We start from the raw sequence: 19,873 nt of genomic DNA, 5'->3' as shown, positions 1-19,873 counted from the left end.
CCTTCCTGTTTTGCTGTCACTTTGCCTAGGTTCCATCTCACCTCAGACTATCTCTTCCTGTAATGTCACAACCTAATGACAGTAACATATAATCACTGCTTGTAAATGCTATATAACCTTAATCATAGCGATAATTTGACTTTACACCAGGAACTGACCTCAGCCTGTGATGGTGCTAATTGCATATATGTTTTATGGGATGTTGTCTTGGGCTGGGAAAGAAGTTCAGTTTGTACTGACAGGATTTGCAAACTCTGAGCTGGATACCCGAACTGACATGTGACATGAGATAGACATGTGTATGTATAGTGCCTAGCACACAAATAACTATGCTGGGTTCCTTTTTTTTTTCTTTTTCTGCCTGAAAGAGTTAAATATCAGGTATGTAGGTGAATGACTCAGTCCTGAATCAGACAGGAAGTGACTACAGTGTGACCTTCACTGATAAGAAATTCCAACTATAAAACACTTTCCTAGCAGAAAATGGCTTCTGAGAGCAAGATAGAGGTAAAAAGGGGAATTTCTTATCAGTGAGGGTCACACTGTAGTCACTTCCTGTCTGAGTCAGGACTGAGTCAGCCACTTACATAACTGATATTTAACTCTTTCAGGCAGAGAAAGAAAAAAAGGAACACAGCATAGTTATGTGTGCTAGGCACTGTACATACACATGTCTATCTCATCATGTCACATGTCCGGGTAGCCTTTAAGTGTTTGTTCACACTGAGGCCTCTTTTCCACGGATTGTTGATAGGCAGTGAAATGCCTCTCAAACTCTCACAACTGCTTGCTGCTGCCTGGCAACTGCTTGCTGAGCACACAGCTTAACAGTCCGTGAAAAAGACGCCTAAGGGTGTTTTTCAGCCTTTTTTCAAGCGCAGGCGACTTTTCAAAATCGCCCTCAAAATACTTGTGCAATGATTCTCTGAGAAGGTCAATATCAGCGCGTTTTGTCCACTTTGCGCTTCGCAAAGCGGTGCCTGTACCATTTTTGGGGCGATTTTGCTCTAATAAAAGGTATAGGAAGAGCACCAAGCGCTTACAAAATCGCTTTATGCGGCAATTGCGTTTGCGATTATAAGAATAAATACATTCCTGGGTGAAAGAGTTAACTTCCTGACTTGCGTCAAGGATTGCGTCAAGGATTGAATTAAAAAATTGCTCTGCGAAAGCACTTTAGAAAACCGCAGCGTGCAGACAAGTGCTGGGAGGGGCTAAAAAAATCATTGCATACAAAATCGTAAAACGTTTGCAATTTTTAAATTTGGATGTGAACAGCGCCTGAAGGACAACTGAAGTGAGAGGGATATGGAGGCTGCCATATTTATTTCCTTTTCAGCAATACCAGTTGCCTGGCATCCTGTAGTGTCTGAATCCCACACCTGAAACAAGCATACGCTAAATCTAGTCAAACACCTGATCTGCATGCCTGTTTAGGATCTATGGTGTATAGACATCCAATTTTGATTGGTCAATTTTACCACCTCCATCTAGTAGAAGATCTTACATACAGAATCTATTCAGAGAATTCAAAATCTGTTGGCCCTCCTACTACATGGAGGTGGTAACATTGGTCAGTGATTGGTCAATCAAAATTGGAAGTGTGTATGCACCCTAAGGCCACATACACACATCAGACCATAGTCTTTTGAAAATGAAAGATCACAGACCAATCTTACCACCCTTCCTGTAGTATAAGAGCCATACTCTACACAGTCTTTTCTATGGAGCTGAACTCCACATCAGAAAAAAATCTTTGCAAGATGCTGCACACACAGATGCTGTACAGACACAAAAGATCAGTATCTGCAAAAGATCTGTTCCTGCCAAAGATCCATTCCTGCAAATTGCAATGATAGTCTATGAGATCTGCAGATCATCATACACACATGATTTAACTGACATTCATCTGCAGATCAGATCCACCAGGATGGATTTTCAGATCTGCGGATCTGCAGATGAATGTCAGTTAAATCATGTGTGTATGATGATCTGCAGATCTCATAGACTATCATTGCAATTTGCAGGAATGGATTTTTGGCGGGAACAGATCTTTTGCAGATACTGATCTTTTGTGTCTGTACAGCATCGGTGTGTGCAGCATCTTGCAAAGATTTTTTTCTGATGTGGAGTTCAGCTCCATAGAAAAGACTGTGTAGAGTATGGCTCTTATACTACATGAAGGGTGGTAAGATTGGTCTGTGATCTTTCATTTTCCAAAGACTATGGTCTGATGTCTGTATGTGGCCTTTGTGTCTGTACAGCATCTGTGTGTGCAGCATCTTGCAAAGATTTTTTTCTGATGTGGAGTTCAGCTCCATAGAAAATACTGTGTAGAGTATGGCTCTCATACTACATGAAGGGTGGTAAGATTGGTCTGTGATCTTTCATTTTCAAAAGACTATAGTCTGATGTGTGTATGGGGCCTAAGGTGGCCAATAACGGTCCAATTATAGAGCATAAACTGTAGAGCAATAACCTATTTGTTATTGGATTGACAGAATATAAACTTTGATTTTCACTATTAGTTCTTAAAATTATTGTCTGGCAATTTTGTCAAAATTATGAAAACTGTTTTTATAATCAGTTGTGATCTGATCACTCGAACAATTCTTTTCTAAAAATTGGACCGTTAGTTGCCACCTTTAAAGGCAGAGGATACCATTATTTTTTTTTAACTGTTTGTTTGCGTAAAAAAAAAAAAAAAAAGAGAAATCCCATAGCATTGCGTTTGGTATGCTTTTTTGCGCCTCCATTCACTTGACCCAAACGCAATTGCTGAAAAAAATGCAGCAGGAGCAGCGTCTGGAGAAAAAATTGAATCGTACCACGGCAGTGGAAATGGTTTACCGCGCTTTCTATTATTCCAGCGGGAGCGTGATTGGCCAAACACATTAGTTTAAAAAAAATTGGATATGGAGGCTGCCATATTTATTTACAATGCACATTGCCTGGCTGTCCTGCTGATTCTCTGCTTCTAATACTTTTAGCCATAGACCCGGAACAAGCATGTACCGTATATTATAATAAAATTATTATTATTATTGATTTATAAAGCGGCAGCATATTCTGTGGCACTGTACAAGGTAAGAAACAAGCATGGGGTATAAAACAATACAGGCAAAGGTATACACCAATGTACAGAATACCGAATTGGTACAAAACCCGGAATTGGTACAAAATACATATTTGGGGGGGGGGCTGGAAACCACTATAGCGATTTTTTTTTTTTTTTTTTTTTTTTTTTTTTTTTTTTTTTTCTTTCTTTCTTTAGCGTTTGGAGAGCGCTTTGAATTGCTAGCGCTTTTCTTAAACACATTGCCAATGTAAATAAATGTAGCAAATTCAACAGTAGCGATTGCGATTAGCAAAATCGCAATCTCAGGACATGCAGCATTTTGAAAGTGTTTGAACTTCAATGTAAAGTATATAAGCGCTGGCAAATCGCTCATGAATCGCTACACATAGCGATTTGAGTGTGCGTGCAAACCGTAAATAAAATTATGATACATTAAAAGGACCAATCAGAATTCAAATCACTAATCGCAAACCACTACACAATCGCGGGCAAAAAGCTTACACTTTTTTAAAATCGATCCCAAAAGCGCCGGAAAACGCTCATGAAATCGCGTATTACAAATGCGAGACTTTGCATCATGGGTGTGCAGAAACTGTGTGATGCTAATAGTATACCGTAACCACAAAGCAGCAAACATAGCCATCTATGACCATTAAATAATAAATGCAGTAACAGTTACCCTGGACACCAGAAAATAAACGCAATAGGCAACATGTCAGCACAAAATAACCGCAATGCGGGCAACATGTCAGTATAAAATAAATACAATGCGGGCAACATGTCAGTATAAAATAAATACAATGCGGGCAACATGTCAGTATAAAATAAATACAATGCGGGCAAACATGTCAGTATAAAATAAATGCAATGCGGGCAAACATGTCAGTACAAAATAAACGCAATGTGGGCAACATGTCAGTACAAAATAAACGCAATGCGGGCAACATGTCAGTATAAAATAAATGCAATGCAGGCAAACATGTCAGTATAAAATAAATGCAATGCGGGCAAACATGTCAGTATAAAATAAATGCAATGCGGGCAAACATGTCAGTACAAAATAAACGCAATGCGGGCAAACATGTCAGTACAAAATAAACGCAATGCGGGCAAACATTTCACCAGAAAAGAAACGCAATGCGGGCAAACATTTCACCAGAAAAGAAACGCACTGCGGGCAAACATTTCACCAGACAAACGCAATGCGGGCAAAATTCACCTGGAATAAAAGCATTTACTCACCTGGCAGAAGTCTCCGGCCTCTATCACGCTGCTCCCGGGACCTCCTTCCTCCTCCTGTTCGTCTCCCGCGCTGACAGGGCTACGGCAAGATGGCGCCCGAAGCCCTGTACTGGAGACACAAATAGTCTCCAGTACAGGGCTTCGGCAGCCATCTTGCCGTAGCCCTGCTCGCCTGCCGGTGTCGGAACAGACACCGGAAGAGGAGGCTGGAGCGGGACTGCAGGCAATGAACTGGCACGGCGTCTATAGACGCCGCTGCCAGTTCATGAGTAGAGAGTGGCCAGAGTCCCGAGGCCGGGACGTCCCGCTGCTTTAAGCGGGACGTTTTCCAGGACCTCATGCAGCCTGGGACAGCGGACCCCGAATCCGGGACGTGTCCTGGGCAATCCGGGACGTCTGGTCACTCTAGCTTAGTTCACTTGCCAGTCATAAATAGTTACAGGTGCCCCAAAGAGTTAGGTAGCTAAAGGTGCACCCGACTGAAGGGAGATCTAGTCAGTGGAATGCCAATACCCAGGTGAGTAGCCTCTCATTTATGCTCCGCTCGGGACTCTGCATAGGTAAGGTGGGAGAGAGGCACTTGGGGAGGGGATTAAGCTGCCTTTTCATTATCAGGCGCCTGTAGGAGTGTGCCTACAGTGCCTTATGGTAAATCCGGCCCTGATAATGGGCGTATTTGGGGCTTCCTCCAGTCCCATGAGGTGCATGGGCTCCCTCATGGTTCTCTCCGGCCACTCTGTTCACTTGTTATACGCACATGCGCAGAAGAGCGTGTCCGGGGGGATTTCAGGAGGGATAGCAAAAAGAACAGAGTGGCTGGAGAGAACAGTGACGGAGCCATTGCACCTCATGGGACTGGAGGAAGCCCCAGGTAAGTATAAATACACCCATTATTGACATCTACGCTACACTTTTATGTGGACTTACCCTAAACGGGAACACTGAGACCAAGAACCAAGCAAATATTCTGACTACTTCAAATCCTTTAATTATTCTGTAACACTTGTTTCAATCTGTTATCTTTTCCCCATTTTTATGCAGTAAGGAAAAGAACATATGACTGAATTTCTAAGAGAAATGTGCTCACTTGTGTTCCTGGGAATGCTGCTGAACAAGATTAGCAACATGTTTTTGCCATAGTGACCTGGGTTGGCAGACTCCATTGTGACAGTGCCACCTGGAGGCAGCTGTGATATTGCAGCATACAAGTGCTTTTTTACAATGATGACCTACACTTGTTGTTGTTAATTTAAAAAGCGCCAACCTATTCCGTGGCGATGTACAAAGTAAGAAAGTTGGGGTACAGAATAACACAGGCAATGGTGTACACCAAAATACAGAATTGGTAATGACAGTGACAAAAGTAACACGATGAATAAAAAATGTATAACGAATTCTAAGACACAAAAGGGTGAGAGAGCTCTGCCCTTGCGAGCTTACAATTTAAACGTATGTGTGTGTGTGTGGTGAGTTTTGAGGAAGCATTTAAATAAAGGTTGGAGAGTGACAGATGTGTCGTGGAAGGGCATTCCAGAGGAGAGGTATGTTTGTGTCTGTTTGTGTTGTGTTAGGGCCCGTTTCCACTAGTGCGGTGCGGAATCGCCGCATATCACCGCTGACAAAATCGCATGCGGATGCGATTCCGCATGCGTTTTTGCCGCGATTTCGCATAGGCAGGGTATATGCGATTTTAACCATGTCACTGCCTGTGTCAATTTACATTACTTTCAATGCGAAATCGCGGGAAAAAACGCATGCAAAAAACGCATGCGATTTCCCTATTAAATACATTGCCTGCGATTCGCCTGCATTCCACACGCAGGGGAATTCTGCAGGGTCTACCATGCAGAAAAATCCTGCACATAAAAACGCAAATGAAAACTGACAAGTGGAAACAGTCCCATCCACTTGTATTGCCTATGCGAATCCGCATGCGTTGTCTGCATGCGAATTCGCGCTAGTGGAAACGGGCCCTTAATGTTTTTCCAAGGGATGCTATAGCTTGTTACCTATGTAAGATGCTTGTAAAGCTAAGTACACACATACGACAATAATTGTTCATTGTGAACGACGAACAAACTTTTTTTAATTGACGAAAGAACAACCTAAGTAAAGTTAGCTTTTAAAGGTGTGTAACGATCTGATCGTTAGAATGAACGTTACATCACGTAAAGCAACTATTGCACTTGCGCATATAAATGAAAAGTTCCAAGGAGTAATAGCGAAATGCGCATGTCAAGCCTGGTACGAACGACCGTTTCCAACGAACTACTTTTGCAAATGATCGTCGTTGGAAAAAATCTGCCAAGCTGATCGTTCATTTTTAACAATCTAGCTAGTCAGTGGCGTAGCTAAGAAACTGTGGGCCCTGATGCAAGTTTTACATTGGGACCCCCCAAGCACTCTATACATAACAATTGCTACGGCACACCAAATCTTGCCAATGGCAACTACAGTGTCTGAGGTGCAAGAAGGGGTGGGAAACAGTTTGTTAATGATTACCACTATTCAAAGTATCTATTAAAGTGATTATTATGAGCACAGCGCTAATAGAGAGCTAATACTGTAGTTGAGTGAGGGCCCCTCTGGCCCAAGGGCCCCGATGCGGTCGCAACCTCTGCACCCCCTATTGCTACGGCCCTGTAGCTAGTCCGTCAGACTTAACCTCCTTGGCGGTAACCCCGAACGTAGTTCGGGGTAAGCCGCCGGAGGGTGCCGCTCAGGCCCTGCTGGGCCGATTTGTTTAATTTTTTTTTTTTTGCTGGACGCAGCTAGCACTTTGCTAGCTGCGCCAGCACACTGATCGCCGCCGCCCCGCGCACGATCGCCGCTATCAGTCGCGCCGCACGGCCCCCCCCCCCCCAGACCCCGTGCGCTGCCTGGCCAATCAGTGCCAGGCAGCGCCGAGGGGTGACGCGGGACTCCCAATGACGTCCCGACGTCAGTGACGTCATCCCGCCATGGCGACGGGGGAAGCCCTCCAGGAAATCCCGTTCTTCGAATGGGATTTCCTGATCGAAGAGGGCGGGGGGATGCCGCTGAGCAGCGGCTATCATGTAGCGAGCCCTGGGCTCGCTACATGATATAGGAAAAAAAACATTTAAAAAAAACTGCTGCGCTCCCTCCTGGCAGATTTTTTTTTTTATACCGCCAGGAGGGTTAATGGTCGTTGGCTGCTTTTTTTTTAAACGATCGTCGTTTGAAATGATCGGGGAATGATTGTTTCAAACGACTATAGTCGCATGTGTGTACGCACCTTAAGTCTTGGTTTGTGTTCAATATTGGTTATCCTGTATGGGAGACATTAGTATCATGCATCTATATAGCTCTGACAACTCTCCGGACTGCTTTGCGGAGTACGTAGAACAGCTGATATTATCTCTCTCTTCCCTCAGAGGGACTCAGTGTGATGTCCTTATCATAGTCTAAAAGTGGCCATACACAATAAGATTGATTGATTTTTTTTTTTTTTTTTTTTTTGGGGGGGGGGGGGGGGGTTATGCTGGAAACATCTGATAGAAAAATATAAAAATTCTGGTGAAAACCCCCCAAATATTGAATTATGTATGGCCACCCTTTTTGCATGGCTGTCCTGCTGATCCTCTGCCTCTAATACTTTCAGCCATAGACTCTGAACAAGCTTACAGCAGATCTGGTGTTTCTGACATTATTGTCAGATCTGACAAGATTTAGCTGCATGCTTGCTTCTGGTGTGATTCAGACACTACTGCAGCCAAATGGATAAGCAGGGCTGGCAGGGAACTGGTAAAGGAAATAAATATGGCAGCCTCCTGTTCTCACTTAAAGTTCCCTTTAGGGCCAGTTTTGGGGTTTCAGAGAAATCAAACACAGGAGATACATACAAACTTCATGCAGGCATTTTCCAAGCTGGGATATGTGAGGGAGCAGGCTGGTGTTGTACTTTGTTCTCTGGTTGAACTCGATGGACGTATGTCTTTTTTTCAACCCAAATAACTATGTATCTATATATGAACATGAGATTCCAGTGCTGGGAGAATTATAGGATGGGTTTTATCGAGAGCCTAACTACTTTAGAAAGCAAACGTTTATTGAACCCTGAGATTATAGTGATGGTAATACTACAAGTCCTACTAATTCAGATGTAATTGTCAAAGTCTTGATTACTGTTCTGAGTTTAATCAATTTTTTTCCGTCTGTTTCCCACTTTTCTCCAGAATGTCGGCAAAGCGGTCCGGGCCAGCTGTCGCTATTTGTTGATCGGTCTCCAGGGATTGGCCACCGCCTATATTTCTCCGTTCAATACGACAGTGATGATGAGCGCCGTCGTGCCTCGCTGACGTCGCCTGACATTTGCGGTCCCGACATTTCAACCGTTCAACTGGAAAGCGCAGGATTGGAGACCTCAGCATTGAATTTTATGGGTTGTCTGTCTTCTCTTGAGGGGACTGCAGGGGGCGCTGTTATATCTTTACACACTCTTTCTGGTGCTGTGATCAGAGTTTGGAATTGCACTGAAGATACAGCCTGTGTTATAATTGTATATTAGAGGATACAGCGAACACATTTTATTAGTGCCTAAGATGAATTCCTCTGAAATCTATCGAATCAACCGACCATTTACAGCAGATGGAAGATGTACTGATACGATTCCTCATCAGAGGCCACGAAAGGCCACGTGGGTCTGCAAATGTGGATTATGCCCCTACAGGATGCAAAGTGTGGTCATTCTGATTCCTATACTGGGTTATTAAGATACAATTTTTATTCTACAGCGACTAACTGCACATTGCCGCAGTCTAAACTGCAAAGGTTGCATACACACATCCAATTTTGATTTGGCCAATTTTACCACCCCCGAGTAGTATGAGAGTTCCCCTGTTCATAGCATTTAAAATTTGCTGGCCCTTATACTGCATGAAAGTGGCCAATCATTGGCCTGCCAATATCGGATGTGTTTATGCACCCTAATGCTAGGTACACACGACGCAATTTTCTGACAGATTTACCATCAGATCGATTATTTCGATCATGTCCGATCTATGGAAAAATCGATCGGAAATCAGATCGGACATGCTAGAAATAATTGATCTGACAGTAAATCTGTCCGAAAATTGCATCGTGTGTACCTAGCATTAAGGCACCCATTAACGGTAAAATCTCCTGGCTGTTCGATCGTATGATCTATTGAATCGAGTACCATTAATCATTCTGACGATCATCCCATCAATCTACATATCTGAATAATTATTTTGATCGGATTGGTTATCATTTCCCCTCCATTGTTTGGCCCAGACTCTCATTTCTGTTCCATCAACAAGTAAAAGTTGATAGTTTTGGAAATTGTACCATTAGTGGGTACCTTTTTAAGGTGCCCATTAAAAATCAAATTTCTTAAACAATTTTTGGGCCCACCAACAAACAGACTAAAAGAATTGTTCAAAAATTCAGATCGATAGAGCGATCATTGTTGATTGGCACCATTGACCGTAAGATTCGATTGATTTTACGGTAAATGGTTCAGGAGATTGTACCATTATTAGGAACCTGAAGATCTTATTTGTGATTGGCCGTTTTGTCTGACTGTAGTTATCAAATCTACCACTGGCCTGTCAGAGCCCTTGTTTTTATTCTTTTTATGCATTTTATCAAACATTATTTTACATTCATTTCTCTTAAAGTTTTATATAAAATGTACTTAAAAAAAAAGACCTCTCCCTCTCCCCCCCCCCCCCCCCCCCCAAAAGAAACCCTGCTCAGGCCTTCATAGTTCCTGCCTGCTCACGCTTACTGTGTCTCAACCACACCCCCTTTAGTCACATGAGCATGCAGGAGGGAGAATGATTGGTTTGTCAGATGTAGCCACACCTCACCCTGACTGACTGATGATCTGAACCGGGGTTTAAATAAGCTCGATATTTATCTATGCTGAAGCAAAACTTCAGATCCTTCTGAGATACACCAAACAGTTCTGCCACGCCTCACAGCCAGGGGGTGGTTCCACAGTTTCCTGGCAGCACCTTGTCACCTGTGTACATCCAGACCGCTCGTTGGACAATGGATTGGCTGAAAAACGATGCAGATCTGTTGTCCAATGAGTAGGCAGATTACTGAGGAAACTGCATTGACATCTGACTATAGTTTGTTATGCCTGGTACACCATGCAATTTCCTTTCAGATTGATGGGTCGAATCGATCATTTCTAACAGGACCAATAGGATTTCCAATCGTTTTTCTGATCAATTTTGTATATGTGATCAGAAAATCTATCAGATAAACAATCGGAAATCAGATCTGACCTGTCTGAAATTTATTGATTTGACCTATGGATCTGGTGGGAAATTGCATGGTGTGTACCAGGAATTAGAGGTGTGTAAATCCTGTTTAACGTAAACCCAGACAAAATGGGTCAAAAGGGTTTTTACTTCATGGAGCTTCCTTTAGCTGCCTGTAGTCTGTCGGCTCCCTCTATGTCCTTCCTGTCCCATCGGTTGTGCTGCTGTGAAATCCGCGATGGCTTCTACACTCTTTACACATGCGCTGTCCTGGCTGTGCACCCCTAATTGCTCTCCCATGACCAGTAGCATTCTGCACAAGCTCAGTTAGTCTTAAAGTGAACCAGAGACGAAGCACCCTCATGTATGTTACCATATAGATCAGTGGGAATATTAGAGAAAACACCTACCCTGCTCTGTTTCATTCTACACTGCTCAGCCTGCTTGTTATCAGCCCTGATAAAATCCCCGACTGAGCATTCAGTCTGGCTTTGCTCAGGAATCAATATAGCGGAGTCATAGCAGAGCCAGAAGGGGGCAGGCTTGGGCTTGAAAAGACATCAGAGAAGACAGACTCAGCTATAATGATTCCTGAGCAAAGCCAGACTGAATGCTCAGTCAGGGATTTTATCAGGGCTGCTAACAAGCAGGCTGAGCAGTGAAGGATGAAACAGAGAGCAGGGTAGGTGTTTTCTCTAATGTTCCCACTGATATATATGGTAAAATACATGAGGGTGCTTTGTTTCTGGTTCACTTTAATGACCTGGGCGTGTACATAACGGTCCCAGCAACGGGAGCACGATTGGTTGGGGGCGTGGCTAGGATCGCACTTGCGCATTAGCCCGCGACTCAGCTGACTCCTGGCCTTAACAGGGCTGAGTGCAGCAACAGAGGGGACCGGGAGAACATCAAGGGAGTAGATGGACTACAGGGGCCTCGATGAAACCCCAGGTAAGTATAAATCCTTTTGACCCATTTTTTCTCGGTACACTTTAAGGCTACTTTCACACTGCATCCGTTTCGCTGAGTTGCAACGGTCAAAACAACCGCATACCAACGCGATGCAATTACATTGGAATAGTCCACATTTGCGATGCTGCAGTTGTTTCTGTCACTATAATGTGCAGCATGCCGTGTGTTACCAGATGGGAGCGCTATCGGTTGCGGGGTAAGCGTGCGTAATGGACTGTATGCGTCGAATCGCACCCAGTGCGCATGATACGACTTTCCAACAATATTGCATTTGAAGTCTGTTTTTCAGGATGCGCAACGCATATAGTGTGAAACCAGCCTGTAGAATCTGTGGCATGTAAAACTGCTCACCTATGTATTTCAGTTGTGCTTTTATTTTCTTAAATTTCTTGCCTGGCATTTGGCTTTTAACCCTCTCCAATCCATTTTATGGATCACCCACATCACCCGCCCAAATTCGCCCTTTGTTCCTGCTGTTTGGAGGGAGAGTGATCGATATGTGCTGCTGATATGGATGTTGGTGGGACCTCTAATCTCATTGTATTAGAGCTAGAAGGCGATCTGGCGTCTTACTGGGGGGGGGGGTGACTCCAGCTCATGTGCTGTAGCTCCACCCCAATGCGCGTGAACCAGTGTAATTATGCAGTGCAGCATGGCGTCGGAGGGGTTCAAACTATCAGCACTTTGTCCAACATGTTTATCCACAGACCGGATCTGGCAACAGTGCCCCTAGCGGCAAGCCCAAATGTGCGCACATAATACTTAATTCCATGATGGACTGAATCCGACACTTTGCCCTGCTGGTTTCGGCAGTGGCTCTCCTAGCAGTAGCCATGTATCCTATGTTTGTGCCTGAAATGGAAGATGCCAATGACAGACATAGTCCAACATGGGATTTGAGAGGGTTAATACTGACTCGCAGAAAAAGCAAAAAGGACTTTTTTTAACCTTGATACAACTGTAGCTGCTTATTTTTTAATTTTATACTTGAGTAATTACGTAACAGTATTGATTAGAGAGATTGTTTACTAAAGTGAATTATTTGAGGTTTGGGCTAGCTACTGAAAGCCACCGTAGATTGTGCCGACATGATCTGGTGCTCTCCAGTACTTGGTTTGACCGTATAAACAGGAATACACTGGCCCGGCCAATCTTCCCGGTTTGTGCCGCAGAAAGAGGAGGGCAGAGCTACAGTATCATTGCCTCTCATTGGTGGTGGTTGGAAGGAAACTATATGAAGTTGGACTTGTCCTGTTGAGTTTCCACCAATAGCTAATGGCTTAATAAAGACACCTAAAGCTGTGAGTTCGGCACTCTTGGCTGACTGATAACCAGTGGATGGAGAAACTGTTGTCCTGTGACTATTCCTGGCTGCTTACAGGTGTTGTATTTTGAGAAGATATAAATGCGATGTGGACCAAATAAAATGTCTATGTGTTGTGGATTGCAGTCAATCAGAATCGAGGCATCAGTTCTGCCAATGATCTGTAGTAGAAACTGACTGTAATTAGTGGTGGTTGATGTTTGTCTCCCCCCGTATTTTGTAAGGTTTTTGGAAGGAGAGGACACTTCACCTTGGAAAGGAACTGGTACCAAGATTTGGTATGAGATGGACATAAGTGGTGAATTATGATGGTACAAGCATGTTGAAGAGGGTCAGATGTAAGTGTTTATGAATTATGGAACCAGCATTGGCAGTGTCTCTTCATTACGTCACCTGGACAGTGTGGTTTCTGTTTTGCATACAGTAGAATCTCGTTATAGTAAATATAGTAAAACATAATAATCCTGACATTTGTATAGCGCTTTTCTCCTGTTGGATTCACAGTGCTTCATTAATTAAAATTAATTTTTTTGCTACACGCAGCTAGCACTTTGCTAGCTGCGTGTGCAATCCGATCGCCGCCGCTATCCGTCGGGTAGCTGCCCCTGGCGGATTTCGATAAACCGCCTGGAGGGTTAAAGGACAACTGAAGTGAGAAGAGTATGGAGGTTGCCATTTAAGCAATACCAATTGCCTGGCTATCCAGCTGATCCTCTGCCTCTAATCATTTTAGCCACAGACCCTGAACAAGCATGCAGCAGATCAGGTGTTTCTGACAGGGGCGGACTGACAACTCATGGGGGCCCCCGGGCAATAGGAGATTATGGGGCCCTGTACCAGTGTTGGACCACATTCCACGTTATTTTTTACAGACTAGATCTAATAATTTACTGACCACATATGGCAGCCTCCATATACTTCTCACTTCTGTTTTTTCCTTTAACCAGTACTCTGGATATATGTAGTAAACTCAGTCCTCAGGTCCTAGCAAATGTGCCTGTATAACTATACAATATATGACCAATTCTGATATAGTAAACTACTTTTCCTGCTCCCTTGGAGTTCACTATAAAGGGATTCTACTGTATTGCATTATACAAACTTATTTGGTGCCACAGAAATAAATCTGATTCTGAGATTGAGTGGAGAAGTCTCCAAACATGCAACTCTCCACCAATCCAAGCAGTGGAAGCCGTGGCTGTCAAATCAAAGCCACTTGCTGCCAGTTAGCTGACACAGTGGTCATTGAATGTGTCAATGTGTCAATAAGATGCAAATCGTTCAGGGTTCATGCAGTATTATGTAAATGCAGCTTAAAAATGGACCAATCAATTTAAACCTGGATCTGACTTGATTGGTCCATTATCAAGCTGCATATATTTGCATAAAAATGGACATAGTCATGCATGATCTTATACATTTCCGAGTAGTGTCTGATGCAATGATCTAAATTGATTCAGATGACATTTTGTGGGTTTACATTTGATAGACTTATTGTATTTTATTGAAAACTTTTACTATTTAATCCTTTTTCAAAAAGGAGACTCCTCTTTAAATTAAGGGCAGTATATCAATTTCAGCTCCATATTCTGCAAAGATTGACAAAAACATTCCCTACTTCCTGATGCTGGTGTCACTTACCCTACCCCATTTGCTTGATTTGTTTTCATGTGTGTATCCACCTCCCCAAAAACACTAGAGTTCCCCCGGGCCCCCTGATGCTAGCATTGATTCCCCACTCCCAATATCTTTGTGGCCCTGCATCTGCCATTCTAAAGATGTGCGGCCCTGCAATGGCTTATCTATTTCCGATACTAGTGTCACTTCTCAACTCCTTATGTAAGATTTGCTTCCCAACCCCGATGCTTATGTCACTTACTGACCACCCCGGCTAGTGTCTCTTCACTACTTCCCAATGCTAGCGTAATTTCTCTACTTCCCGATGCTAGTGGCATTTCCCTACTTCCCGATGCTGGCGTTACTTCCCGATGCTGGCGTTACTTCCCCACTTCCCAATACTGATGTCACTTCCTGACTTGCCAATGCTGGCGTCACTTGCTGATGCTGGCGTCACGTGCCGCCGATGCTGGAGTCACGTGAGGCCGATGCTGGCGTCACTTGCCGATGCTGGCGTCCCTTCCCTACTTTCCAATACTGATGTCACTTCCCGATGCTGATGTCACTTCCCTACTTCCCGATGCTGGTGTCACTTCCCGACGCTGGCGTCACTTCCCTACTTCCCGACGCTGGCGTCACTTCCCTACTTCCCGACGCTGGCGTCACTTCCCTACTTCCCGACGCTGGCGTCACTTCCCTACTTCCCGATGCTGGCGTCACTTCCCTACTTCCCGATGCTGGCGTCACTTCCCTACTTCCCGATGCTGGCGTCACTTCCCTACTTCCCGATGCTGGCGTCACTCACTTCCCTACCCCTTGACGCTGGTGTCACTTTCCTTCCCACGATGCTAGTGTCACTTCCCTACTTCCTGATGCTGGCATCCCTTCCTTTCCCCCGATCCTGGTGTCACTTCCCTGTACCCGATGCTGGCGTCACGTCCCTACTTCCTAAACTTAGCATCACTTCCCTACTTCCTGATGCTGGCGTCACTTCCCTAGGCCCCATGCAGTGGTCACTTCTCTAATGCTGGCGTTGCTTCCCTCCCCTCTAAGGGTGGCCACTAATGATCCAATCTTTTTCATCCAATCTTACCAAATCTATGTAGTATAAAGGTAAACTGAGTGAATGTACTGAATGGATACCTCAGGCAGTTACCTTATATTACATAGAAATGGTAAGATTGGATGAAAAAGATTGGATAGTTAGTGGTCAGCTTAAAGCTAAAACTACCTCCCTTCTTCTGATGTTAGTGTCCCTGTCCTACTTCCAGATGGCGACGTCCCTTCCCTACCACTATTGCTAGCGCACTTACTCCCCCCCCCCCCCCCCCCCATGCTGGCATTGCTTTCCTACCTCCAATGCTAGCATCCCTGCCCTTCCTCCTCATAGCTAAACAGCCTAGGCTAAACATCTCTTGAAGGGCGGGGCTACATACCAATATACAGCAATATATAGATATAGGTGTTTCTGATGCCGAAACCGGAAACCTTACCGTAAAAGCATCCTGAGTTATTTACTTCATTCTACTATGTCACTACAGAGCCTCTTTAAGAAAATTTCCAAAAAGATTAGAGATGGTGAATGGCATAAAAATTCTGGCTTGCATTCCAATGTCATGCAAATCGTATGCGATTGGCATTTGGCCAATCAAAATTAGCAGGCAGTGCCCTTTAATTGGCCCAGTTTCAAGTTGCATACAGCCTGCCTTCAGTTTGCTGGAGGTGCTATAATCAATGAGCCTATTTGTAATGTAACAATGTATTATAGCAATGTATGTAATTGTTTTATTTTCACGATCTCGTCCTGAATAGGAGTGTGTGTAGCAAAGGTGCGAGTACAGATGTATTTTAAAGTGGACCTGAACTCTTGCACAGGGCAGAAGGAAAACCTAGAGAAATGCACCCTGTGTGTATTTAGAGTGTTTAGCCTGTCTAATTTTCCCCTCATCTGTATCTAATCACAAGTTGTAATTTGATCTCTCAGCTGTCAGCTGACTGCCTCAGCAGAGCAGCTAATTTGTAAACACAGGATGTTAATATGCCTGCTTCCATGAAAGCAGGAAGTAGACACACTGCAGGATTTGTATCAACTGTAGCAAATAAATGTTTTTCTGTAAAGGTCATTCTGCTGTCGCTCATCTTTTAGAGCAGAGAGTTCTGAGTTCAGGTCCGCTTTAGTAGTGAATGTCCCTTATGATAAATGATAAAGTTGTTGCAAAATGAAGGACTGAATTTCTGCAGAAGCGACCTTTTTCTTGGGGAAAGTTCACATTGAATCCATGGTTTGTTGCACGTCTCTGCAACGGATGTAAAAATAAACGTCTTCAGGTAATGTGTGAGTTGCAACGCTCCCTACCGTGTTGCCAGCCGTTTGTAACATAGTATCTCGGATGCAATGTTTGGATGGAATCCGGCATGCTGTAGTGGAAACCTATAGATGCGAATGCGCCCATTTCCCAAACATTGCAGCATGTTGCTTTGCACTTAACTTGCAAAATAGGCCAAAATTGTACACCGGGACCTAGTCGTGGGCCAACTTCCATGTCTACTGGCTTCCGCTTCAGCCCCTATACAGTTCCCTGGTTGCCAGTGGTCCTCCCTCCCCTATACACTTCCCTGGTGTCTAGCGCTTTCCTCCTACCTCCCTCGTATGGCTTCCCTGGTGATCTAGGGCTACACCTCAAATATAGCTTCCCTGGTGGTCTAGAGTGGCCAAACATAATGCAAAGTGGGAAAACCACTGGAGGGCCAAATGTAATGGCTCTGAGGGCCAGATTTGGCCGTGGGTCAGAGTTTGACATTTATGCTCTAGTCTAGAGCTAGGGAGAGTTAAAGGACACCTGAGGCGAAAATAATGAAATAAACGATTGTATCTGTCTTCCTTCTCCTTAAAATGATTTTTTAAAGATATTCCACAGTTTTATTTTAAGTGTTAACTGTTTATTGTTTTTGCTCAATGACACATTTGTTGAAGTATGCCGGAGCAAAAATCCATGAACTATTCACCCTTGTTATCGCTTTCCTGCTCTCAGAAGCCATTTTCTGCTAGGACTGAGTCAGCCACTTACATACCTGATATTTAACTCTTTCAGACAGCGAAAGAAGAAAAAGGAACACAGTCTAGTTATTTGTGTGCTTGGCGCTGTACATACACGTCTATGGCTGCATTTCCACTTGTGCGGTGCAAATCGCCGCGGTAAAAATTAGCATGCGGATGCGAATTTCGCATGTGGGTGTATGCGAATTCGCATGAAAATTCGCATGGATGACAATGTATGCGAATTTAACCATGACAGTGCTGGTGTGCTTTTTCCATTGTTTTATGTGAATTTTCATGCGAATTCGCATGAAAATTCGCATACCCAAACCTCATGCGAATTTCCTCTTAAATACATTGTATGCGATTCGCATAGCGGTATGCGATATGTGAATTCTGATGGCTCTGCCAAGCGAATTTTTTCTGCACAGAAAAACGCAAAGGAATCTTAACAAGTGGAAACAGTCCCATTCTCTTGTATTGCTAGGCGAATTTGCTTGCGAAAAACGCATGCGAATTCGCGATAGTGGAAATGGGCCCTATCTCATGTCACATGTCACCTAGAAAATCTGTTAGAAAAAAAAAAACACTTACTTACCCCAGGAGGGGGAAGTCTCTGGATCCTAATGAGGTATCCCCCGTCCTCCTCACCCCCCCCCCCCCCCCCGGGATCCAGTGCTGGCAGCCCCAGAACACCGGCGAGGTAAATATTTACCTACAGCAATCCTGCGCAGGCCCAGTAGTGACATTCCGATCAGGCCAAGCCCAATCGGGACCGCTCTACTGCGCCTACACAGGATTGCGGTAGGTAAGTATTGCAGGCGCTACTGCACCACAGACTACATCCTTTTTGGCTGTATTTTTGGGGGAGACGGCGCTGGATCCCTGAGGCTTAGGAGGGTAAGAATCATTAGGATCCCGAGGTAAATATTCCACAGGGTGTGTTTTTCTCCTTACAGTGTCTAACTACTCTACGACCGCTCCACGCCAACGGGCGCGGCCGCAGCCCCAGGACTGCCCAACGCCAATTGGCGTCAAGTCCTGGAGCCGGCCACTGAAGGAGATCACGTGCAGGCTGTGCGTGCATCTCCTCGGGGGGAGGAGCTCCGTCCCGCCTTCAGTCTCCGGGCGGCTTTGGTTTTATAATAAACAAATCATATACAAAAAGACCAAATCATTATTGGGTTTTTCTTGCTGTCTGGATCCATGTATGTTGCTTTCATGGGTGTCACAAGCCATCCAGGAAGTGAGTGACAAATCTCAGTGACAAAAACAAACCATAAAGGATTTCATCTTTTACAATGAGAGTGGGTTTGGCTATTTTATGCTGCTTTTTTTTTTTTTAGTGACTTTTCATTTAATTCATTAACGTGTTTCCTATTCCTCATTTAAAATACAGAACGGGAAAGGAAATGTCCCCAGTGTGTACATAGATAGCAATAAAAAACTGACTGGTCACTGGTTCTTACTGCCAACAGAGACTTTTCCTATTTTAGTGCAGAGTGTCTGAAAAGGAAAAAATATTGCCAAAGCAGCCAATGAGATCTCTTCTTTTTGTTCGCCAACATGCTTTGTAAAAACAGGAATTTGATTGGCTGTGGTGGTCAGGAAGTGTGGCCTTGTATGCTGAGCAGATACTTCCTGTCCAGGAAATGATAGAATCCAAGGATGTACGGCGAAGTGGCAAAACAGTTTGTGTAGTTAGAGCTGCTAGTAAATGTATGTGTATTTTTTGTACATTGTGTTAATTGGTGATGTACATTTTCTGCAAATAAAGTTTGCGTTTGACAATAAAACCCAGAAAATTGTGTGAAGTTATTTGAGTTGTAGAAGAGTGATTGCAAAGTTCACCTCGTAATCGCCATGAAAGAAAATCTGAGGGCATTTTTGCCCTTTTTTTTTCAAACATGGGCAATTTTCAAAATCGCCCGAAGAACGCTTGTGCAATGATTCTCTGACAGAGTTCACATCTGAGCGGTTCGTTTTCGATCCGCTCAGAGGAGTGCTGCATGAGCCATTTTTGAGGCGATTCCGCCTCAATGGAAGGTGTAGGAAAAACGCAAAACGCTCACAAAATCGCCTTGTGCAGCGATTGCATTCGTGTTTTTAAGAATAAATGTACTGTATTTATTTTTTTCCGGGTCAAAGAGTTCACTTCCTGACTTCCGTCAAGGAGTGAATTACAAAACTGCTCCAGAAAAATGCTTCGAAAACCACTTCATACAAAAACGAATTGCCCACACAAGCTTCCGGAATCAAAAAAAGAAAAATGCGTCAAATACCCAATGCAAACGGCCACACGAACGGAATGCAATGTGAACAAGGCCTCAAAGGACAGGTACAAGTTG

At 44.0% G+C, this 19,873-nt stretch overlaps 1 protein-coding gene and 1 long non-coding RNA gene across 2 annotated transcripts in view; both read left to right on the top strand.

Annotated features, from left to right (window-relative positions):
- Positions 1-10,935, top strand: part of C4H1orf115 (chromosome 4 C1orf115 homolog) — a 64,711-nt gene extending 53,776 nt beyond the window's left edge. Inside the window, exon 3 of the mRNA XM_068279684.1 lies at positions 8,518-10,935. Within this exon, the coding sequence (XP_068135785.1) occupies positions 8,518-8,640 (123 nt within the window). The 3' untranslated portion in view covers positions 8,641-10,935. The remainder of the gene's footprint in view (positions 1-8,517) is intronic.
- A 369-nt stretch (positions 10,936-11,304) lies between these two features.
- Positions 11,305-19,330, top strand: LOC137504448 (uncharacterized). The gene is made up of 2 exons (XR_011019483.1): positions 11,305-15,542; positions 15,710-19,330. It is a non-coding gene; the product is annotated as an uncharacterized lncRNA (long non-coding RNA).
- Positions 19,331-19,873: the final 543 nt, after the last annotated feature.

This window comes from Hyperolius riggenbachi, chromosome 4, assembly GCF_040937935.1.
Source record: "Hyperolius riggenbachi isolate aHypRig1 chromosome 4, aHypRig1.pri, whole genome shotgun sequence".
Taxonomy (NCBI): domain Eukaryota; kingdom Metazoa; phylum Chordata; class Amphibia; order Anura; family Hyperoliidae; genus Hyperolius; species Hyperolius riggenbachi.
Note: the sequence above shows the minus strand (reverse complement) of the source record. Positions and strands in the feature narration are given on the sequence as shown.